This window comes from Maylandia zebra, linkage group LG8 (genome assembly GCF_041146795.1).
Source record: "Maylandia zebra isolate NMK-2024a linkage group LG8, Mzebra_GT3a, whole genome shotgun sequence".
In the NCBI taxonomy this organism is placed as follows: domain Eukaryota; kingdom Metazoa; phylum Chordata; class Actinopteri; order Cichliformes; family Cichlidae; genus Maylandia; species Maylandia zebra.
This window is the reverse complement of record NC_135174.1, coordinates 21450792-21474755: the sequence shown is the minus strand read 5'-3', so window position 1 is coordinate 21474755 and position 23964 is coordinate 21450792. Positions and strand designations below refer to the sequence as shown.

The 23964-nt window shown below is 40.0% G+C and overlaps 1 protein-coding gene across 3 annotated transcripts; it reads right to left on the bottom strand.

The window, feature by feature from the left end:
- Window positions 1-508: 508 nt before the first annotated feature.
- On the bottom strand, window positions 509-22330 carry fshr (follicle stimulating hormone receptor). 3 transcript variants are annotated; one of them, XM_076887608.1, is made up of 15 exons: window positions 21959-22330; window positions 18887-18958; window positions 17978-18052; window positions 17659-17733; window positions 17485-17559; window positions 14945-15016; window positions 14459-14539; window positions 6641-6709; window positions 6473-6547; window positions 3758-3943; window positions 2946-3166; window positions 1818-1999; window positions 1534-1725; window positions 1031-1320; window positions 788-935 (listed from the first exon to the last, which is right to left on the bottom strand). In XM_076887608.1, the coding sequence occupies exons 1-15, from the start codon at window positions 22147-22149 to the stop codon at window positions 917-919; spliced, it is 1875 nt and encodes a 624-aa protein (XP_076743723.1). In that variant the 5' UTR covers window positions 22150-22330; the 3' UTR covers window positions 788-916. The 3 variants fall into 3 exon arrangements, with proteins under 3 accessions (XP_004561214.3, XP_076743722.1, XP_076743723.1); XM_004561157.3 differs by having other exon boundaries at window positions 509-1320; XM_076887607.1 differs by having other exon boundaries at window positions 509-1320; window positions 2946-3106.
- Between the last annotated feature and the right edge of the window lie 1634 nt (window positions 22331-23964).

Here is a 23964-nt window from a genome sequence, read left to right as displayed (position 1 = left end):
TTTGTGGTCATGTTTGCATGGATTGCTGCAGTGCATAGCTCAGGTAACCAAGTTTAGACACGCCACTGAACACTGTGTCTACTTTGTGCTGAATAGTCAGCTGATACTATTATGATTGAAACATGGTGATTTATGTGTAACCTTAAAGGAGAGGTGAAAACATGGTAGGTATGCATGCTTTCTCTTGGGTCTGAACTGCTCAGATTGTGGCGACATATAAATATAATTTTATAAAAAGCTTTTTGTGACTTGTACACCTCTGGTCTCATGGCCTGGAAGTCTAATCTTGACCACACATGTACATCCCTAACAGAGATCTCAGACTTGCACAGAGACAAGCATCAACTTCTTTGTTGAACTGACCCAGATCTTTATATGGAGGATCATCACTTCTGTTGAGAGCTGGGTCTCTGGATGCTATTTATTAACCGAAGCGCAGTCTTCAGTGGAAGCCTTCACTGGCTCAAGCCCAATAAACACAGAATCAGATTAGGAGCACAAACAGAAGCAAGAGCAAGAGCATTGTTTATTTTAACAATCACTGTGTTTTGCAGACTCCTGGGTCAAATTGTCAAAAATGAGTTCTCAGCTCTTTTGCCTTTCACTTGGTTGAATTTTGTGTTTTTTCTTAGATCTTTCTGGTCTAAGAAGACAGAAAAAATTTCCCAGGTAGTAATCGAAATTCATGATCTAAGGCATCATTTTAAGGAATTAGCAGCCTGTTTGTATCGATATAATATGCAATCAAGGCAAAAAGTCCATACCTGTAAATGTGGGTAAAAGTCAGCACTCTTGTTTTCCATCTAGACTTAGCGTATTGGCCAAGGAATACAAGATAACACGGCTATTCTTTGGAGAGGTCCACGCTGGCTGCTGACACGAGGAACTCTCTGTCCGGTAAATCTGCGCTCGAGTCTTAAACAGCCCGAAGCGAGCTGCGAGGAGAAAGAAATCCCTTCTGAAGTTACGGGTGAAAAAGGCATATAAGAAGGGGTTGGAGCATGAGTTGATGGGGTAGAATAGCACCAACAGTAGCTTGGAGTCTGAGACGGTGATGAGAGGCAGCTTGAGGGCAGCTGAGATGGCGAAGAAAGAGATCGGAGCCATGCAGATGAAGTCTGTGAAGATGAGGACGGCCATGCGTTGAGCCACACGGGTGTCGGCGTGGGCTGGCGCTGATGAAGGCTTGCGAAAGGTGAGGTAGATGCTGAGGTAGCAGCCGCACACACAGAAGAACGCCAAGATGTTGAGGAGGAGAAGACAGACCACGTAGAACTGGGAGACCAGGGACTCAACATCCATGGGGAGGCAGATGCTCACCTGCATGAAGAAATAAAAACAATAAACAGTATTCGGGGGTCTTGACATAATTCAACAATATAAACTATGGACTGGCAGGCTAAATTAGCAGACACCTACAGTATTAGGAGTACCGGTAGTAGTAAAAGTAGTAGAGCAATAAAAGTAGAGTGATGGTTGGTTACCACCTTGTAGTAATTGTATCAGCATGTAGTGGTGAAATTTAACACTCACTTTGCCATAGCTGCTGATCCCAACTGTGGGCAGCAGTGCAGCCAGCAAGGAGAAGATCCAGCCTATTGTCATGATGATGCAAGCGTGTCTCAGGCGAAGTTTGCGGTCAAGTCGCAGAGCATGCGTGATGGTGTGCCAGCGCTCCACGGTGATTGCTGTTAAGGTAAACACTGACAGCTCACTGGCGAACACCTGTAAATGACACACAGACACGCTACTTTACAATTCAAACACATGCTTGAATGAGCGTTGTCACTATGTGATGTGATGTGATGAATACACACCGTGAAGAAGCCTGCAGCATTGCAGCCCAAGCCCATCTGCCAGTCTATAGCATAGTTGTAGTACCGTCCACGTGTGAGCATATCCACGGTTGCAATGACTACCAGGTAGATGCCCATGCAGAGGTCAGCAAAGGCCAGGTGGCACATGAGGAATCGAGGAACAGTCAGCTTATAGCGGCTGCCTGATCACAGATAAAGAAGACAAATAAATAAATATCAGCAATAAAATCCACTTAGCAGATCCAAAGTACCAATGAGCCATAACATTAAATATTAAATGGGTGAATAACATGGTAGCAATGGCATTAGCACCTTTAATGGGGTTGTAGGATATGTTAAGCAGAAAATGGGCAGTCACTTCTTTATTTCGCTGCTTTGGAAACGTGAAATGTGGGTAAGTAAAAGGAAGTTTCCAGACAATTTGGAGTAAACTGTCATGGCTAAACAGCTGGGTTAGAGCATTTCTGAAACTGCGTGTCCTGTGAGGTGCGCCTGAGGCTTTTCGAGGCCCATGGCAAAGGATGGCTAGTCCATGTGTCTAATCCCTCAGAATGGCTACAGTTTCCCCAAAACCTATGCTGCACATGAAAGGAAAGGTTTCAGAACCCACAGGGCATCCGAGCGTATTTCACACAGATATGTGTAACTGCAGACTGATCAGAGCAGCAGAGCCACAGCTTGGGTTCCTCCTGCCTTCGCTGCTAACAACACCCAAATTCAAAATATCTCAAAATTTAAGGCTATTGTCTCAAATATTTAAATTACGCATCTCAAGGTTTTGACTTACTAACTAAAACTTCTGAGTAAGTCAAATGTTTGAGATACCTAATTCAGAAAATGGAGTTAATAGCCAAAAATGTTAAATTATAGCCAAATAAAGTGGCAGAAACACGCTTTCATACATTTTGGTTAAGTTTCGGGGAAAAAGTCTTTGGTCAGGTTTCAGGAAATGGTCTCTGATAAAATAGATTAACTGAGAAGGTAAACAATGTATTAAAAAGTTTTCCTGGGTTTACTTTAAACCAGAAAGGCCTGAAGATCTGTCAGTTCCAGTGATGGAGCTGGAGAAATATTTATTTAGGTGTTCTAGACATAAATATCCAAATACCTTTTAATTACATAACATACCTAATAATACAAGGAGAACTACTGTGTTGCCCAGCAGGGCAAGGACAGAGATGATCCAGATGAGGATGCGTAAGGGGGCAGCAGACATTATATCTTCACAGGGGTTGAAGTCATCAGGGGCTGGGCTGCAGGTGATGGAGGTGGAGTTGGAGCAGTGTTCCCTAAAGAAGTGCAGGTTATTTTTAGCCTCGGGGTTGTCGCACAGTGAGTGCCATCCCGATCTAGTACACAACAATACACACAAAGTGGACAACACAGGAACAAAGTAAATGAGTTTTGTTTCAGCAACTGCTTGAGCTGTTGACTCAGTGGCATTTAACCAGAAATGGACAAATAGGATTTTGAAAAGACCATAAAACAAACCAACCCACACATTTGTGTACGTCCATGTAAGGGCTCATCCCAGTGTCTCCCAACATTTTCCTGGCATGCCTCACTTCAAAAGGCAAAAATGCTTCACGCCTAACAGCCCACATTATTATTTATGATCCAAAACAGCATCAAAAATCTTGTTTGTTATATTTTCGCTTACAAAAGAAAATCCAATTAAATTTAGTTTCACTTCATAGCTTTTTTCCCAGCCTTTTTGTAGTCTTTATACCCCACAGTGAGAGAGCCACTGGATTGAAGCGACTGAATGTAAGCTTCACAGACAGTTCACACTGTAGTGCCACATTTAATAAACAGTAAGAGTGGTTTCAATCCTACCAGGTAACTCTTTGCAACAAAGTGAAGAAGCAACTTCCCCCAAATCTCATACAATTTCCAAAAAAACATCTTCAGGTGTCTTTTGACTGGCAGAGCACGCGTACCTGTTTCGGTGCATGTTCAGGAAGGCGCAGCAGTGTGATGGGTATGTCAGCTTTGCCTGGCGCAGTTTGGTAAAGAGCTGAAGAGGAGGAAGTTCTTTCAGGTTGAAGGCTGACTCGGCGATCAGCCTCTTGAGGCCTCCAAGGATCGAGTCTGGCAAAGAGGCAAGGGCTGTTTCAGAGATGTCTCTGCAGAAGCAAGCGGAGAAAAAAAGTGAGTTAAAATTTTATTTCCGGAATCAATAGCATGCTTAAATGGACAGTTCACCCCCAAGAAGCAAACAGACATACTTTTCCTCTGGGCTCTAGTGGTATTTATTGAAGTAATTCTTTTGGTGTGAGCTGCTTGGTTTTGAAGACATTTCTGGTCAAAATTTCTGTCATTTCTCGAACGTAATAGAGTCTTTCTTTGAGGTAGTTAAATTGTCTACAAACAAACTTTTAAAAACTCAACAAACCTTGTTTTCTTTCTACTCTACTCAAAGACCACATCTCAAAAACCAGAGCTCAACTGATGAACATAGAAAATAGTGACTGCCCCCCAAGAGTTCAAAGGTTGGTGGTGGAGGAGATGGATAAAATGCCCTAGATAACCTACGCAAGGTTGACATGGCCTGAAAGGGAAATTAACATATCACAAGGACTTTAAAGAGTAGGTCCTGGCAGAGATAACCAAGAAGAAATAAGACATAACATAAGAGAGTGGACCTTCTTTGGGGAACTTACATAAAGGCCTTATCACCTGGTGGAAGATGGGATTTCCCTGTAATGAGGGGCATGTTCACATTATAAGACATAATGATAAACCTTAATGGCCTCCATTCACGATTGAGCTGTAATGGAAGCAGCAGAAAGCAAACAGTTCCTCCTGCTCACAGGAAGCTTTGTCAATATGTTTTTGTTGTTGAGTAACCTGGCCATGTTTTGGGAAAGAGACATTTTTTCTTGGTATTTTTAAGCCTTTTTCTGCCTTTATTGGACACCAAAGCTAGGAGAGAGAGTAGGAGAAAACATGCGACAAAGGGCCTTGAGTTGAATTTTAACTCGTGCCACTGCATTTACGATTTCGTCTCCTGGTGTCTTAAAATTTTTACAGAGTGGTCTTCAGCAACAAGTTTCCAGGCTTTCAGAAGGACTTTCAGTCTTTCTTTGGACATTGGCTGCTTTTTCACTCAGTTTCAGTCCGATCCTCGAAACTTACCATTTTCACAAGGAAACTTGGGTTGTTTTGTTCAACTACTGAACACTCAGCTATGAATCATTCAAGCATAAAAATAGCACCTAACTCAAGTGATTAACTAGTGCCGTGTCTATACATAACAAAAATCTCAGCGAAGAACCAGTTCTAAATTGTATCTTTAGGCACTTTGTTACAAGCAGCCTGTCACAGAAACACATCTTTTGTTCCAATTTCTTCAACTGAATATACCAGAAATACTAAAATAATACCGCAGTTTGACAGGCATAAAATACATTTTTTTTAGCCAAGGTGATTCCCTAAGAGCTGTTAGCCAAAAGCTTGGCAAATCATGTTATTGTGTTCAATGTGTTGAAAAATGAGGGAAACTGGACAAGTGGAGGAGAAAAGAAGAAGTAGCAGCCCCTAAAACTATCGACAGCAGATGAACAACAACATTTGAACTTCCTGTCCATAAGAAATGGGAGGAAAAAAATCCAGCAAAGACGTGACACAGGGCCTGAGAGACGCATCAGGCCCTTCAGCTTATCCATCTGCTGTTCACTGAAGGCTCATGAGAAATGCTCTCAGTGAAAGGATGGCTGTCAAGAAGCCCTTCTTAAGGAAGCAAAACAGGAAGAAAAGGCTGAGGCATGCCAGATTACACAAGAACTGGACTGAAAATCAGTGTGGATGGGTCTTATGGAGTGATGAATCTGAAGGTGAAATTTCTGGTGCAAATCGTTATCACAGTGTGCGGGTTAGGTCAGGACAAACTCTCTCTCACTTGCGTTCTACACTGTTTTAAAGAATCGCTGCATCCATTTACAATTTTCACTCTAAAATATAAGATTTCTGCACAGTACTATAATATTTTTTATGGTTTAAGCACCGCAAGGCAAGTGTCTTTCAGTTCTGTCACATGTAAGTGAAGGCAAACAGTTCTACAGCTAATATCTCCAAAGCTGGGAAACCCACACCAAAACAATCTAGATGGATAAATGTCACCACAGCCCAGAGGAAAAATGCATTAATTTAATTTAGGGGTGAACTGCCTTTTTAACAGATTCTTCTCTTCCCCTTAGTGTGCTGTCTGTAATAGAGATTTGATCAGTTCATAAAATATAAATTTTCATGAAATGCACTTGGATTTAAGAGAAGTGCCAGCTGAATAAAAAAAAAAGAAAAGAAAGAAGCTGAAGAGAAGCTACTGTTTGATTGCCAAGTGACTGCCAGGGAGTGAAGGAAAAAAAACATCACAGTGATGATAGTCCAAAAGAATAACAAATAATTTGTCTGATTCTTACTTCAGTAGACATGTCTCTTTGTTAGGGGAATAAACAGAAATCTCTATTTCCAGGTAGAGTCCATCATGTTCACCTGACCCTAAACTATTTTTAATCTTAGATCTGTAAAGATTTTCCAAGTCTGTGCAGATATCATCTCCCACCCCCTGCTTTCTCCAACATTCTGACTTTAATAAGGTATGATGAGCAGGGTGAATCATTTAGGCATGAGTTACTGTTGAATGTCATGCTTACAGTACCACCAACTCACTGGAACCCACAAAGGCACTGGGACTGATGTGAGTAAGCTGTCGGTTGCCTCTTAGGAACCTGAGAGCAAGGGAGAAAGAGAGAGTGGAGTTAAATGTGTATGTTTTTTTTTTAAATCTTCTGTTTGTAATTGTGTCTCTGCCTGTGACTCACAATCTGTGCATCTTTGTTCCGTTGAAGGCGTCACTTGCCACCTCCTTGATGCCATTTCTGGTGAGCCGTCTGTCATTAGAAAGGGAAGCCAAATTACAGTCATGTGGCTCCAACACAGAACATTTCCAACTGTAAACTTACTTAGCTATCAATGCCAATTTTAGTGTTTGCACTTCTTTTGTTCTCAGTGAGTAAAGCTGTACAAATACAAAGAGTTTTAGTGCAACACTGAGTAAAGCGTTGATATGATTGTGTCGCCTTCTACTGCCTCTTCTGCTTCCTACTTTTCTTCTGTATTTAACAGTATGGATCTCAGACGCTGCCATCAAAATGTTTTGTTGGAAGGATCCTGCATTTATGGAAAAAAAATCCAGCTTCTTCTTGCTGAGTGCTGATTCATTTCATTTTTTTTTCATTTATTTATTCATTTTCAGGCACAACAAATACCTATATTGAACATAAAATACACAAAACAAAAAACAAAAATTGCCTGAAAAAGGAGTGGGACGAAGAAAACTTATTAAATCCCACCCCTATACTCACTCATCAACAAAAAAAACAATAAACTTCCCGCAGCTACGCCCATCATTGCATACAGACCCATCAACAGCCCCGGGCACATACAAGCATCTAAGCGGCAGCTCGCAACCAACAATTAGAGCCTTCATAACTGAATACAGAATATATAAATTATAAATTGCATTACCACAGGTAACAGGCAGTAATAACTACAAGTAACAAACACACATACATATACATACATATATATCTACACACACAAGTACATATATGTACATACATACGCACACTTTATTTATTTTTTTTTTATTTTGGAATCCATACCAGCAATGGTAAGAGGACAGACATTACAGAGCACACTAAAACCCATCATTGAGTATACTGTGACCAGACCAACTGTTTGTAGAGAAATTTAAATCTATGAATATTTTTGCATTGTTTCAATTGTAAACTCAGACTGTTCCAGATTTTCACACCACATACAGACACGCAAAAGCCTTTACGGGTTGTTCGAGTTCTGGGTAATTTGAATTCTCCAAAGCCTCTCACATTATAAACCTTTTCTCGAATTTCAAATCTAGTTTGTAAATTTGCCGGTAAAAGTTTAGTAAAAGCTTTATAAAAAATTATGGATGTATTGTAATTAACCAGATCCTGGAATTTAAGTAACTTTGCCTGAAGAAAGAATTTGTGAGTATGATCTAGATAACCAGCCTTGTGAATAATACGCAGTGCTCGTTTCTGTACTGTGACTAATGGATTAGTTGTATTTTTATATGTATTTCCCCACACTTCCACACAATATGTAAGATATGGAAGAACCAGGGTACAGTACAGAGTACGAAGTGCATCTTTATCAAGGAATTGTTTCACTTTGTTCAAAACTGCGAGGCTTCTAGAAATTTTGGTTTTTATGTGTCTGACGTGGGGTTTCCATGAAATTTTGTTATCAATTATAACTCCCAAAAATTTGTTTTCACTCACATTATCAATTGGTACACCTTCAATGATAATTGGTAATTCTATATTATATTTTAAATTACCAAAAAACATTGCTTTAGTTTTATTTATATTTAATGATAATTTATTTATGTCCATCCATTTTTTTATTAATTGTAGCTCCCTGTTTACGGTCATTACAAGATCAGTATAATCATCGCTACTGAAAAATATGTTGGTGTCATCTGCGAACAGTATGAGTTTAAGTACTTGAGAAACATCAAAAATATCATTTATGTATACATTGAAAAGTTTTGGTCCCAACACTGACCCTTGGGGAACACCACATGTAATACCAAGTTTCTCTGAATGGTAATGCCCTATGCTAACATATTGTTCCCGACCCGTTAGGTAACTTTTTAACCAGTTACCAGCTTTCCCTCGAATACCATATCTTTCCAATTTATCCAGTAAAATTGAGTGATTGATTGTGTCGAAGGCCTTTTTGAGATCAACAAAAATACCAACTGCATATTTATTTTTATCCAGTGTATCAGTAATTTCTTCTACTGCCTCAATTATCGCCATTGAAGTGGTTCTTTGCGTTCTGAAACCATACTGACCAACATTTATTATTTGATGTTTTTCAAGGAATTTTTCTAATCTTGAATTAAAAAGTTTTTCTAGAACTTTTGAGAATTGAGGCAGTAGAGAAATAGGCCTATAATTGGTAAAACTGTGTTTGTCATTACTTTTATATAGTGGTATTACTTTCGCAATTTTCATTTTTTTTGGAAAACAACCGGACTGAAATGATAAATTACAGATATATGTTAAGGGACTAGCAATATTCAGAATAACCTGTTTAACTACAGACATATTTATGTCATGATAATCCATTGAAGACTTACTTTTACATTCTAATGTGATATTTATTACTTCTTGCTCATTTGTAGCTGAGAGGAACAGTGAAAAGGGATTTGATTTTATATTACTGATATTTTCATTTTTATGACACGGGATGTCCGCTGCTAGTTCTGGGCCAACATTTATGAAGAATTTATTGAACCCATCGACAATATTACTCATGTTGTGATTTTCACCATTTGCATCAGTAAAATATTCAGGATATGATGTTCCAGAAGATCCTTGTTTAATTAAGTTGTTTAACACATCCCAAGTTCCTTTTATATTGTTTTTATTTTCATATAATCTTCTTCTATAATAAAGTTGTTTGCTCGTTCTTATAATATCAGTCAATTTATTTCTATATGCTTTATATCTTTGTTCCACTTCTTTTGTTTTTACTTTGATAAACTGTTTATACAGATTGTTTTTCTTTTTGCAAGCATTAATAATTCCTTTTGTGAGCCAAGGACTTTTTATCTTTTTTTTCTTTGTCATGTGTTCGTTTACAGGACAATGTTTATTGTACCACATAGTAAAAATATCTAGAAAATTATCATAAGCCTTGTCCACATCTGACTCTTCATACACCGAACTCCAATCTTGTTGTGCTAAATCGAAATTGAAGGCATGAATTGCTTCTTCATTTATTGTTCGCTTTGCTATCATGATCTTGGTATCTATTTTTTTTAAATCACAGTCACACAAAGTAAAAACTGGTAAGTGGTCAGTTATATCACAGACAAGCAGGCCACTATTAATTTGGAAATCCATGACATTAGTAAAAATATTGTCAATAATAGTGGCGCTATGTGATGTTATTCTGCTTGGCTTTGTTATTGTTGGATATAGTGATAAGCTGTACATTGTGTCAGTAAAGTCATCAATGGCTTTTAACCTTGTTGGATTTAGCAAATCAATGTTAAAATCACCACAGATAAATAGTAATTTTTGGTTCACCGAAGCAAACGTTTTTTCTATCCATTCATTAAAAGTGTCAATACTTGAACTGGGTGTCCGATATATGCAACTTATTATAACATTTCTCTTTTTTTCATTCATAATCTCAATAGTCAAACATTCCAAAATTCCATCAATAGCCATAGACATAGTTGTTACAACATTATATTTTATAGAGTTATGAACATATATAGCAACCCCGCCGCCCGCCTTATTTAATCTATTCATGTATTTTAAATCATATCCATTCAAACAAAAATCTATTCCTTTATCGACATTGAACCAAGTTTCAGTGATGGCTATAATTGTCACGGTCCTGGGTCGGGTCGACCCAGCATTTTGAGCTTCTTATGTTTTGGTTTATTTTTGCATTATGGATTGGTTATTCTCTGGTGATACTGTTTTGATTACAATTATATTCTGATTCTTTAGTTATCTGATGATGATGTTGATGACGATGATGATTATGTTTGGTTTAGGTTGCCTGTGCTTGGTCTTCTCTGCCCGTATGTCCCTCTGTTTGTCCATGACGTCATTATGCCTGTTTACGAGTCTGTCTCTGTCTGGCGTGTGCTTCCTGTCTTATTTTGTAGGTCTGTGTCCTTTGTCAGTGCGTTCAGCTTTGTGCTCTCCCTGTCTCGTTAGTGTAATCAACGTCAGCCGTGTCTCCCAGCTGTTTCCTCTTTGCTCCGTTCACCTCTTGTATTTAGTGTCTGTGTCTTCCCCTACTCGGTGTCGCGTTGTACCCTCAACTAGCTGTGTGTTCTGCTTCTATGTTCCTAGTGTTTGGTCTCCTGCTCCAGTTTAGTGTTTCTTTCCAGTGTTTCAGTCCTTGGTTCCTCTGTTCTGACTTTTGGTTTTCTTTTGGTGAGTTTAGTTTGTACGAGGTTTTTCCCAGCAATAAAGCTGCGCCTTAAGTTTCACTTCCGTGTCTGAGTTCTGCATTTTGGGTCCACCACTCCTGCTTGCCTGCCACACAGCGATTCATGACAATAATACTAAAGGGGCGAGAAAATTGTTGCAAATAGTCCTTAATGAAATCAAAATTAGAGTACATACTTCTGCTGTTAAAGTGAATTAATGAGAGCTTCCCGTCTAGGTTAATTTCTTTTTCATATTGTTCCTGAGTGAAATAATTACAATTTTTAACAAAAGAAGAGAGAAAGTTACTTTCAGAATCTATTTCTGGATCTATTATATTATGCTCCTTATATTCACAATCTAGATCAATTACTTTCTGTTGAAGAACTAATTTCAACGTGTCCATGTCATTTCCTGGTGTAATTGATACATTGGTGTCAGTTATACTTGTCCAGATCCTCCATGTTCCTCACTATCAGTACTTTTGCCTCTTCTGGTGTCCCGTTTAGCTTAATGAAAATCTTACAGTTTGTTACCCATGTATGTTGTATTTTACCGTTCTTCTTCAGTTGCCTTGCCTTCCTCGCGATGTCTGCGTTTTTTCGTGTCAGATGCTCATTAATGAAAACGTCCGTGCCTTTCAGTTTGCGTCCTTGTTTCAGCAGTGCGACCTTGTTCTTCCGATTGACAAATCTCATAACGACGGCCGGCGGTCTGTCACTCCTCCTGGGCAGTGAGTGACATGCTTCTATGTGCTCCAGGTCCATCTCTATCCCCTTGCTTTGGAGGAAGGACGCCACCTGTTGCTCCACCGAGCGGGTCTCCTCGTCGCTGGGCTCCCCGACGTTCCCGGCCACCGCGTGCGCATACGAGCGCGGCTTGATTTTAATACCGCTGATGACCACGTCGTTCGTACGGGTGTACTGCTCCAGCTCATCCACCCGCCGCTCGAGATCCATGATCCGTCTGTCCTTCTCGGCATTTTGGAGGCGTAGCTGTTTTACCTCCTCCAGAAGCCCCAGAAGCAGCTCCTGCTGTGCCCTGACTGCGGCCACGTCTCCGCACAGCGCTCCGAGGGAGGTTTTAATGTCCTCAACCTCCTCTGGTGTTGGGCCTTTCTTGGGTGGCATACTGAAGCGAGAGCACGAGGCGGCCACCACGAAGGACCCGGAAGCGGAATTTCTGATGATGGCGCCTGGCTAGGCCTGCTGGCTGATGGTGGAGCCTGGCTGTGGCCTGCTGGCTGATGGTGGAGCCTGGCTGGGTCTGCTGGCTGTGGCCTGCTGGCTGATGGTGGAGCCTGGCTGGGTCTGCTGGCTGTGGCCTGCTGGCTGATGGTGGAGCCTGGCTGTGGCCTACTGGCTGATGGTGGAGCCTGGCTGTGGCCTGCTGGCTGATGGTGGAGCCTGGCTGTGGCCTGCTGAGCCTGGCTGTGGCCTGCTGGCTGATGGTGGAGCCTGGCTGTGGCCTGCTGGCTGATGGTGGAGCCTGGCTGGGTCTGCTGGCTGATGGTGGAGCCTGGCTGTGGCCTGCTGGCTGATGGTGGAGCCTGGCTGTGGCCTGCTGAGCCTGGCTGTGGCCTGCTGGCTGATGGTGGAGCCTGGCTGTGGCCTGCTGGCTGATGGTGGAGCCTGGCTGTGGCCTGCTGGCTGATGGTGGAGCCTGGCTGGGTCTGCTGGCTGATGGTGGAGCCTGGCTGTGGCCTGCTGGCTGATGGTGGAGCCTGGCTGTGGCCTGCTGAGCCTGGCTGTGGCCTGCTGAGCCTGGCTGTGGCCTGCTGGCTGATGGTGGAGCCTGGCTGTGGCCTGCTGGCTGATGGTGGAGCCTGGCTGTGGCCTGCTGGCTGATGGTGGAGCCTGGCTGTGGCCTGCTGGCTGATGGTCCTTTTATCCATCTCTATTAATTTACAGCCAGCAGCCTTCTGGATTACTATAGCACAAAGTCTGGTAGGAAAAAAAGTTAATAATAACAACTAGCCCGGCACTGCTGACTGAATTGGAGAACATCGAGTTCTGTAGATAAAAGCTGCACAAACAAAGATGGTTTTGTTCGCTTTTTTACCGCGCAGTCACAGAATAATAAACTTGCTTTGAAGTCTGGGTGCAGAGAGTCACAGCCTACCAATGATGGCCCTGAAGCTTTGAATTTGAACGAATATTTATTTATCAGACACAGAATTTAAAGTAGACTTTTTGCTCTTCATAAGCTGAAGACTATGCAGTTTGATTCCCAGTTATCAGAGTTCATAAGAGGTAACTGGGACTGCAGAGTGCATTTATTCCTGTAGGAATGATGAGTGAGTGGCATTTAGTGATACATACTTACATATTTTACATGTAAAAGCAAATTTGACATTTATTTCCTTCAACTGGTACCACCCTTTCTGAATTAGCTTAGTACAAAGCCTGGAAGGAAATAATAATAATGATAACTAGCCTGGCACAATTCAAAGGTTTAAAAAATCCACCTACTCCCTCCTGTAAGACTCATTAGTTAACACATTATATTGTTTTTTTGAAAGTGTAAAAAAAAAACAACCCCCAAATCAAAACAGTTTTACACGAGGTTATGTGCCAGACTATTTGTTGGATAGGTAGAGTAACTTCCTGACTGCCCGATAAGCTACTTAAAGCCAAGAAATAGTCAGACATATCATCCCTGTAAAACCACAAGAGCTGAACAAATACAATTTTTATTAGTAGATAAATTATAAATTAAGTTATACAGTAAATTATACAGAAATGTGGCTCCACTGCTGTCTCCTATGTTAAGCTAACTTTTAAGCTAACCTATTGCTGGCTAAAGCTCCTGGTGATTTAGGCACATTAAACAAACAGCTAAACTACTGCTACAAGTAAAAGTAGTGCTGTCAGCAAAGGTTTTTAAAATCAAAAAGGTCACACTGGCTTCAGTAATACGGGATTGATATCAATAATTCATTAGCAATTAAGCTGCATCTTCACTACTGGAACCTGTCATGGTTGAACTAATGCTAACTCAAATTTTCGATCTGTACCTACCAAATGACTGCTAACAAAGTTTTCGTAGGACTCTCTGAAGTCCTGTTAAAAATTAAACACTAAAACTAAACTCCCCAGAATTTGGTGGCTTGTAGAATCACCTTGAGTAGCATAACTTTGGTAAGTTGTTTCTGTATGACTTTATCGGTCTCTTACATCATTGTGGAGAACCTTTGGCTCACTCTTCTGTACAACATTGCTCTATTAGTATGTGGGTTGATTTAAAATCTTAATTTTTAAACTAGCAGCAGTTTTTTTTACAGATGAAAATGATTGAGTGAAAGCATCAAGAAGCCTTAAATAGAGGTAATTAATTACTGCTATCTCAAAATTACACTAATGCTTTCATTTTTTTTTTCAAAGAAAACAATCTGTGACATATGCAAAAAGCAAAAAAATGTAATTTTATGTTAGATTAATGATCTGCAGCTGAAAAGGAAAGCACAAAAATGTATAAAAGGCAATAAAAGTATGAGTATGAAACATAGAAAAAAGGAGAAACTCAGTGAAGAGGGCAAAGAGCATTTCGTGGAACATTCATCACTGTGCATGTAATGCCCACTTGGATCTGTGAGGGTGATGTGTTTCTAAAAAAGAAAGATGAATCGCTTACATCTCTGCAATGGTTTGAGTGCAGAGGCCTCTGAAGGCATTGGCAGGGACTCTCTTTATGTGGCTGTTGTCCTGAAGATCCCTAAGCAGTACAAAGAACAAAAACTTTAAGATAAATGACCACTATTGCTAAGTAAGTGGTAGAAATACATTTTTTAGTGGAAACCCCCCCCAAAACAGCAGAAGGTGTAAAACATTAGGAAGCCTTCAGCAGTGCCTGTCTAATCCACTGTCTTTTTGAAGATGACAGATGTCAGTTGGGAGACAATTTGAATATGGATTTTTAAAGGATGACGGCTAGGGACAGATGGTGCGTGTTCCTGATAGTCTGTTTGGTAAGAACTGCTGAATTCTTACTGCAGTAATATATGATTAGTGGTGTGATTTCTTATGGGAGTATTTAATTCTGTATGCATATAATAGCCTATAAATTCACATGTGGAGGCGTGTATATGAGATCGTTTTTTGTAATTGTACTGAGACCTACAGCAGAAAGCAGGCGGTGGAATGGATCTTGGAGAAGTCTGGAAAAATCCTGAGCCCGGTGTTGGAGATAGTCCTGTGATGTAAAAGTAAAGGTTTAACCAGAACATGTTACTAAATTGTAACCTCTGAAAAGCAGACACTAAGCAGGGAGTAGCAGTGATAAAATCACATACACTGTCTCATCCATTGTAATAAATTAGATTAAAAAATAACAAAGACATACTGATGTCTGATGTGTCTGCCATCCTAACATAACTTAAAGACGATTCTCGGGAATCTCATTGTTGGTGCAAAAATGCCATTTTATGTTCGTTGCTCTGTGTGCTATCATTGGCATTTTTAAAAAATTCAGTAATAAAAATGGGGACAAATTATGTGTTTTTGTGGCAGCTAGTAACAAATTGCCTAAAAATACAACTCTAGTTTCTCCCCCAAGTTAGGTGAATTTTTCATGCTTATGATTCATATTTTAGCATTACGTGACTTACAAAACAAGCAAACAAAAAAAACAAAACAAAAACCCATTCCTCTGAAAATGGTCAGGTGGAATAAAAATGACTAAAAAAAGCAAACAGTGTCTAAAGAAAAACTTCAGAAAGCCTGGAGAACTTTTGCTCAAGATAACTTTAAAGAATTACAATAAAGTCTTGCTCCTTGAAAGAGACATGTATACTAATGGAGAAACTTTCTACTAATAACAAAAGTGTAACGTATCCATTGCTTCCTCCCACATTTTCACTGCAGAACCTCTGATATAATTGTGACACTTCACATCAGTCTGTCATGAAAACATTTGCTCCTCTCAGGGGGCGCTGAGCTACAACTGCTGAGTAGCCTGGCTTATTAACCAGCCAGGTAGCTAATTATACTAAATATATCTCTGAGTCACTCCATGTTGATAAGTGATTTTAAGTCTGAACCAGCTAATTGGATGTCAACATTATGAAGACCCTTTAAAGTTTGAGAACTCCTGGATTAAAGGTTAGGGTTCGGGCTACGATGAATCACAGATTTGTGCATGAAATATTCATATTCATGGTTTATGCACAGATTGGTGCATAGGCACCGTTTACCAATGAGGTCCAACGTGTTTTTGTAATGTAGGCCATTTGTTGTGTTTCGGTCCCTGCTATATTTGTGGGTTAGGGTTGCTGTTGCTGTTGCTGTTATCACGTTTAGTCGTAGCCCTCATGTCTAATTGTCTCTTGTTTACATCCTGTGTTATGTTTGGTTTTACTTCCTACTTTTACCTCTTTTTGTGATTGTTTGCCATTCAGTCATCAGACTGTCTGATTGTTTTCATCTGTTTAATAACCAACTGGAAACCAGCTGTTACCCCTATCTGTGTGTGTGTATGTATATGTAGTGTTTCCTTGGTCTTTGTCTTTGATTGTCAGTCAGTGACTTCTGATTTGATTTCTCGTGTTTCCTTTAGTGGATCAGGAAACAGGATCAGCCATTTAAAATATTCTAAATCAGGTGTAGGCGCCAATACAGCCAATTTAAAATCTTTTAAAATCACCCATCAACCGGTGTACAATTTCAATCCCAGGACCTTTCATATAGTCAAGTAATACCTGTGAGCCAAAAGCTCAGGCCTCAGGCTGCTCCGACAGTTTTTTTCTACTTTTGGCTCTGTGTGATGTTAAAGAGGGCCAGAATTCCTATTATAATCCTCTTACACAGGTCTGGCTCTAAGTCTAAAGCAGGGGTCCCCAATCCCAGTCCATGAGGGCCAGTGTCCCTGCAGGTTTTAGATCTTACCCTGGGTCAACACACCTGAATCACATGATTAGTTCATTACCAGGCCTCTGGAGAACTGCAAGACATGCTGAGGAGGTAATTTATCCATTTAAATCAGCTGTGATGGATCAAGGACACATCTAAAACCTGCAGGGACACCGGCCCTCGTGGACTGGGTTTGGGGACCCCTGGTCTAGAGCCTCACCCACCTGCTCATAGATGAAATGGATTATTTCCATAGGCTGCATAAGATGAATAAGGAGTATTTTGAACTACAAATTTTGCAAAGCCGGAAACAAGAATAATAACATCCCCACGACCCCCAAGTAAACTATTTGAAAACAAACTAAACTTGCACTAAGGTGGCCCTCTTTAAAAAAGCAATCGCTTTATTCTTTTTTGTCACAGATTTCTGTTTATGTGTCCCAGTTTCACAAATTGGGACAAACAGTAACAGTTAAGAATGTCTGTAAGGGATTTGAGCGCTGCAGTGTTCTTTATAAACTGCTACTTTGAGATTGTTTCAAAAGACATAAAATAAGACTTTTTTTGTTTGCAACAAATTAAAGTAGCAGTCATGAAATGGCCTTTAAGTCATTTTGTGGAAAAAAAAGACTTTTCCCCCCCCCCATGTTGGGGATGAAGGGTGACACCGGGGAGCCAAGCTCATTAAAAAATAATGTCTTCGATCATGCGGGCCATCAGAAGTAGGGCTGTCACCCGTGACCTATTTTGGACTCACAATCAGTTTTGAGAGACAAACTGTGGTAGAAATGTGAACTCTCACTGAGTACTCACAAGAACCGTAGTCTTGCCATGTTCCTGAATGCATCGGGGTGGATGGAACTCAGGTGTTTTGACTTTGTTATGATTCTGAAAGAAACATATTTCAGTCAGATTCTCATTAATATAAATGACTGGTTTGCAATTACGGGGTTTCACAGGTGCCATTATCCTGCCAGTTATACTTACATCTCACTGAGTTCAGGGAGGTCGGAGAAAGCAAAAGCCCCGATATTCCTCAGAGCAGCATTTTTAGATATTAAACTGAGGGAAACACACGAATATGAAATATATTTTAAAAAATCATGTGGTCTATTATTCATTCACACTCATTCTTTGGAGTCTTTTTTTGTCTCCGCCACCCCTCGGATGCTTAACTTCTCAACTATTTGGGTGATCTTCCTCAGAGGCCAGAGCTCTTCATGTTCCATTACAAAGACTAAACACAAACATGTAGGATAAAATCTGTTTTATGCAGTCAGCGGCTTTTAGTAATCAGTATACTCACATTTTGGTGAGCTGAGGGAGGCCAGAAAAGGCAAAAGCACCGATACTCTCCAGCATGTCGTTCTCGGATATGGTCCTGTAGTTGGCAGTAATGACGAGTAAAAGAAAAAGTAAAGAATATAAAAGTTATTATAGGAGGGTTTTTTTGTAATCGATGTCTCAAATCAGACAGAATCCTTGGATTTTTCCTGTAAAGTTATTAAAAAATAAAAACAAACTTTGGGTGTAGGACACACCCTGGTTAAATATATGTGCAAAACACAGTTTCTATTTGCAATTCCTATGGTTTTAAAATCAATAAGTCCCTTAAATAAACTCTGCAGATGAATCATGAAAATCACAACAGAGGCAACTAAAAAGTTCAATCTATTATCAAACATTTGCCCATTTTTTAGCTTGTGATTGCTTTCTTTTACACTTTAACATGTAAGAGTCAGCACCTGCAACTATTTTCACTTTTGAAGCTGAACAACTGATCCTTGCTTGAGCAATATTTTAATCACTACTAATTAAAATGATTCATAGCAGCAGAAAAAAAGAACAATTTAATTTGAAATCACTGTTTGCTAATTATAAAAGTTTATTGTAGAAATATATTTATGTAGAAAGCAAAGTGATAACGTAATTGGCACCGTGTACAAATTGTCACATGAGTACAAAATCAATATCTATAACTCCAGCTCTTGTTAAATATGAATGTGGACCAAAGTGATTTTATTCATTCAATAAAAAAAAATTGAGATCAATTGTTTTATTGAATGAATACAGTGGCATTCCTGGCTGTGTTACCAGGAATGCAACTGAATCATTCCCCGTCTGTTTGGATGATCCATATCTCGTGTGTTTTGACCTCCTCAGCACATTATGCTCCGCATCGAAGAACAAACATAATCGACAGGCGCACACTTACAGTTCCATTAGGTGCTGGAGGCTGGAGAAGGCGCCCTGCTGAATCTCTCTGATCTGCGTCTGCTTAACTTCCCTGTTGATGCAGAAACAGCCACTCACATCAGGTTTCAGCACTTCACACTGATCACAAGGCTCGCAGGGGCTTTGTGTGCACACTGACCAATGAAGAAGGTCAGTTACTCAGTCACGATGAGATTTTTTTTCTTTTCATGTGTGAAACAAAATATATGTGAAGAAAGTCTACACGAGTTCCCAAGCTCTTTGCATGTGGTCTTGCATACTTGCAGCATACTTACTGCATACTTGCAAATATCCCCACTGTTCCCGAGCCTTGACCTTCGAGCAAAATATAGAGCAGAAGAGAACACACGCATGGCCTCCTGGGAGATCGCAGCGCATCTCTAGGGATGTTTGCTTCTTCTGCCACAAGTGTGTCCTTGTCTTGAGTGTGTGTCAGCTGTATTTACTCATAGGCTATGTTTTTTTGTTCTGTTTTTTTGGAAAGATAGATTGTGTAAGGAGAAACTGCTCGTGTGTACGTTTCGATAGAAGTTTGAATAAATGCTTAGGGTGATTCTAATCTTCACCTCACCCTGTCTCTTTCTCTGGAAGGCCTTGAGATTCTTTGCAAATGTTTAAGCAGCCAAAGCAAAAGGTCACTGTTTACTATGAGTGGCATCACCCTCAGATCTGCATGAGACACCTAAATCAATCATGTCACCTTTAATCAAGCACTACAGGTTAAAGTGACACTATGAAAGTAGAAATAACTTTACCTAGGGCTGTTTGATATAACGATATATATCGGATGACAATATAAAAACGTCTAAGTTTCATTTTACGCTATCGTTTGTTTCGTGGTGTTGTAAAATAAACTGTTTACGGCAATATTTTTTCATCGTTTTGATGGTCACTGTAGTGGCTATATTAATTTCTTAAAGTTCTCTCTTTCTCTTATATTTTATATAACCACAGGGACGGACAAGCGCCTGTTTTTATTTGTTGTGGTTAGCAACAACGACTGTAACAGCATCGCGTGTCCGCTTGTTTATGTTCCACATAAACCTTTCACAATAAAGCTCAAGATCCTGTTGAGACTTTTCAAAATAAACTGAATCACGTGAAAGAGCAGATTATTTACAGATGAGAATTAAAAAAGAGCTGCCAGGTCCTAAAAAATAAACCTTAGACTCAAACATTAGAACAGGCTTTTCCCCGCAATACTCACAAAGAAAACTGTGGCCTTTACAACTTATGTCTAAAAATGTATCGTTTCATGCATGGGTTAAAACACTCGACTCCAGCTACATGACGCACAGCTGGAACACTTCACGCAAGTCGAGCTGCCCGAGATTCACAGAATTTACAGAAAATGTTACATTTTTGTGATTTATATCGTTATCGGACGATAGAATTCTTATATCGGGATATGAGATTTTGGTCATATCGCACAGCCCTAACTTTACCTGAGGCTTGGATTTCTCTACACTAAAGATGGGAACTTTGCTCATTTTCCTGGTACCAAAATCATGAATGAATGTCTTGATTGCTTAATCTGTATTAAAAAAAAAATGTACAAACAGGACTTTATCATAACTGGGCAACAGCTAAGGCAATCATCGTGTTATAGTGCAGACAACACAATGCGCAATCCTTCGACAGTTTCATCCTGTATTCTGCTGATTGATAACAGTAACACACAAAGTAGCATAAGAAAAAGAAAAAGACTGCAAGCTCATAACCCAGACTGTCCTGGTGGGAAGCTCTGACTTTTAAACCCTTCATTTTGTTTGTTTACAAGAAAACTCAGCGGGGGGTCTTTAACCTGTGGCTACCTGCTCAGTGGCCAACAATAGTAAGTAGCTGCTGCTGCGCTACAAGGTGCCGAGGATGAGCAGAAAAACTTTGCATGCATTTCCCCGAATCACTAAATGTTTAATGAAACCAACCGAGTCAAGTTGAGAGCAAAACTGAACCACTCGTCCAGGCAGATGAGCGAGGATTAGACAGGAACGTCCGGATGATTATGCACGTTCACGGATGAGATTCAAATTTGTAAACATTTCATAGCTACTGTATAGCTTTAATATGGTGAATGGGTGGTGGGATTTATAGACACATTTGCTGCTCCACTCGCATGTCAGTTTGAGGGATGTCGCCAATTATACAAATTAAAGTTGCTCCACATAAGGAAATCAGCTCAGACTACAAAACAGCAGAAGCTATAATTTATGTACTTTGTGGTTGTTCAGGTTTAAAGTTTCAGGCTTTCTTGAAAGCAAACTTTCAAGCTACAGAAAGAAAAAAAACTCGAATTACATCACTGGGTCTATTTTAAACTTAATGTGTGGAGCGTGAGAGATGCGGGTACTCAAAAAGGAATGAAAAACTTTTAAGCTGCATTATTGAATATCTGGGATCATGTATTTAGTAAAGCTTGGTAAAGACAGAAAGGTATCTTTTTGGCTCTGCTGGTTTGGACTTGACTATTCCTTAGTTTTTCTAGCTCTTGTGAGTCTCAAAGAAAGAAAAGTGTAAGCATGCTATCAAATACTGCCTGCAAACAATTACCAGAAAAGAATGGTGATCAGGTGATAGGTAGACTTCATTTAGAGGGGAGGGGGAATAATGTAATCCGAGGAAAACTGGTACATACATCTCCTTAAAAACAGTAAACAGAATGGGGAATAAAATCTATTAACATGTGTGACACTCCATTGAAGGCTTTCTATGGGCTTTTCTAATTTTCAGGGGATTTATATGAATTTTTCACCACTCTAGCAGTGTTACACTTTAAATATTACATCACATTAATTTAATTCATTTAAATGAATAGTGTGCTTCTTTAAAATCAGGATGAAACACAAAGAAAAATAACAAACAGCTGACAGTATCATACAGTAAAGTTTCATTCCGCACAGCGCTGTATTATAATGTTACATTGATGATGATTAGGCATGGTAGCTTAATATAATCTAACAATGATGGCAAAAAAAGTAAACATCTGGATCCACAACCAGTGGATCCTTTTGTGTGTGAGTCTCTGTGTGCTTGTGTGTTTGTGTGTACTCACAGGCACTGGGCGCTGGAGATGTTGGAGGGAAACGCCGTGACTCCAAACATGACCTGGCAAGACGGGCACGAGGTTTGTTTGGCCAAACTGGGATGAAATCCAGGTCTAATGTCCATTTCAGAGCCGCGCGCCGAGGCTGCTGCCGTCTTTATCGTAACGATCAGCAGCATCATTAGTGTCATTACCAACATCACTTCAGTCTGCCAGGGTCCACAGAGTGGTTTCACTTTTCTAGTTTGTCTTCTTTTTGTGTCTTTTACTCTGATATTGTCTCTGGTCCACGCTCCACATTTGATATGAACGCTTTTACCTGTCTGTCCGCTCGGGGGTTCAGCGCCAGGTCAGTTAGAGAGAAATGTGAGGTGTTTTGGTGTTTTCTGTCATGCAGTAGTGAATGCTGGGGGCGTGTGAAAAGCTCATGGGAGTATGAGGATGTAGGAGGTCTCAGCTGGGTGGAGTTATGTGTGTTTTTCTACTGTGTAACAACTTCCAGAACAGAGCATACGTCTTGATAAGATATAAATGACTGGTGTTCTATGAGCTGAGACTGCAAGAGAAGAATAAGTGTAGTGATGCGCTGTGAAAAACTGTGCAGTCCTCTTCCTTCTGTGAATGTGTATTTTCTTTTTCCTGTCCTATTATGTCAAATGTAGGTAAAGATCCCTTTAATAAGATCAAAAAAATAATATTTAACCTCATTGTTGGCTGTCGTGCATCTGCAAGCTTCTGTGCAACCCAACTCTACACCACTTCATTGTATATTTTCTGCATCTGACTTATCATCCCTGTTTCCCTGAGTGCCTGCGCTCATCTGTGTTGAGGTTTTGTTGCTCCTCTTGCCACCCCTGGCTTTTCATGTATACGCATGGAAAAGCGTTCAGGTTCCTGAACAGAAGAGTGCCACAAATATTAATGACTGCAGATGGAAATTTCAGTTTTCCTTTGAGTCATCTGGTCCTGCCTAAAAAGCTTCAGTGCACGTTACGACAGCTTTTCTTAAAAACACTCTTGCTGCCAAATATGCAGTACCTTATACACTCGTCAGACACTCACTTGTTATTATATAGTGCAGTAAAGAGGCGACAGTAAAGTAGGGAGAAATAGAAAGAGTGGCAAAAGACATGTAGCAAAGAGCCTTCGGTCGGAGTCTAATCTCAGGTTACTCGATTTTGCCTTTCGGCATTTGGTCATAAGTGGCCACTTTATTATGTATACCTGCTTGAGAGTTTGTGTAAAGCAGATATGTAATCATGCAATCACATAGAAGTTACTCCAGTACTTTGATGAATCTATGCAACAAAGAATTGAGGCAGTACCAGCCAGTTGTATCTAATAAAGTGTCTGTTAGTGTATAGATGAATATCCTTACATCATTACTGGTTACAAGTAGGCTTACAAAAAGCTTCTTTAGTTTAGTTTCAGCTGCACAGTCCTCTTGGTTGTTCTTCTTCTTCTTATTTCAGCTGCCCCCTTTAGGGGTTGCCACAACAGGTCATCTGCCTCCATCTCATCCTATTCCTAGCATCCTCCTCTGTCACACCAACTCTCTGCATTTCTTCCTTCACTACATGAATGAATCTTCTCCATGGTCTTCTTCATCTCCTCCGTACTGGCAGGTGCCAACACCAAAAAACAAAGCAGGACAGTCAGCTGATATGAAAGGCAAAGCTTGTAGCTGATGCTTGGAGTTTAACCTAAAACCAGAATATTCAGTTAATTAGTTTAACGACTCTGTTATATTAGAATGTTCCAGGTCTCTGTGGTATCTAGATATCTACATATGCCTTTATATTTTGTTTTTGCCTTTAGTTTCACATCCAAGTAAGGAACTGTTTCAGACCTACATGTACTTATCTTTTGTTTTTGTTTTTTTAAAGCATTTAAGCATTAAGTCGTGCCAGAAAACTAACAGTAAAAATTAGAACAGGCACCAGGTGTGAATCTGTTTTGTCTCTTGTCTCATATTTGTTGTAAATGATGAGCACATTTCGATAATAGTGGACATA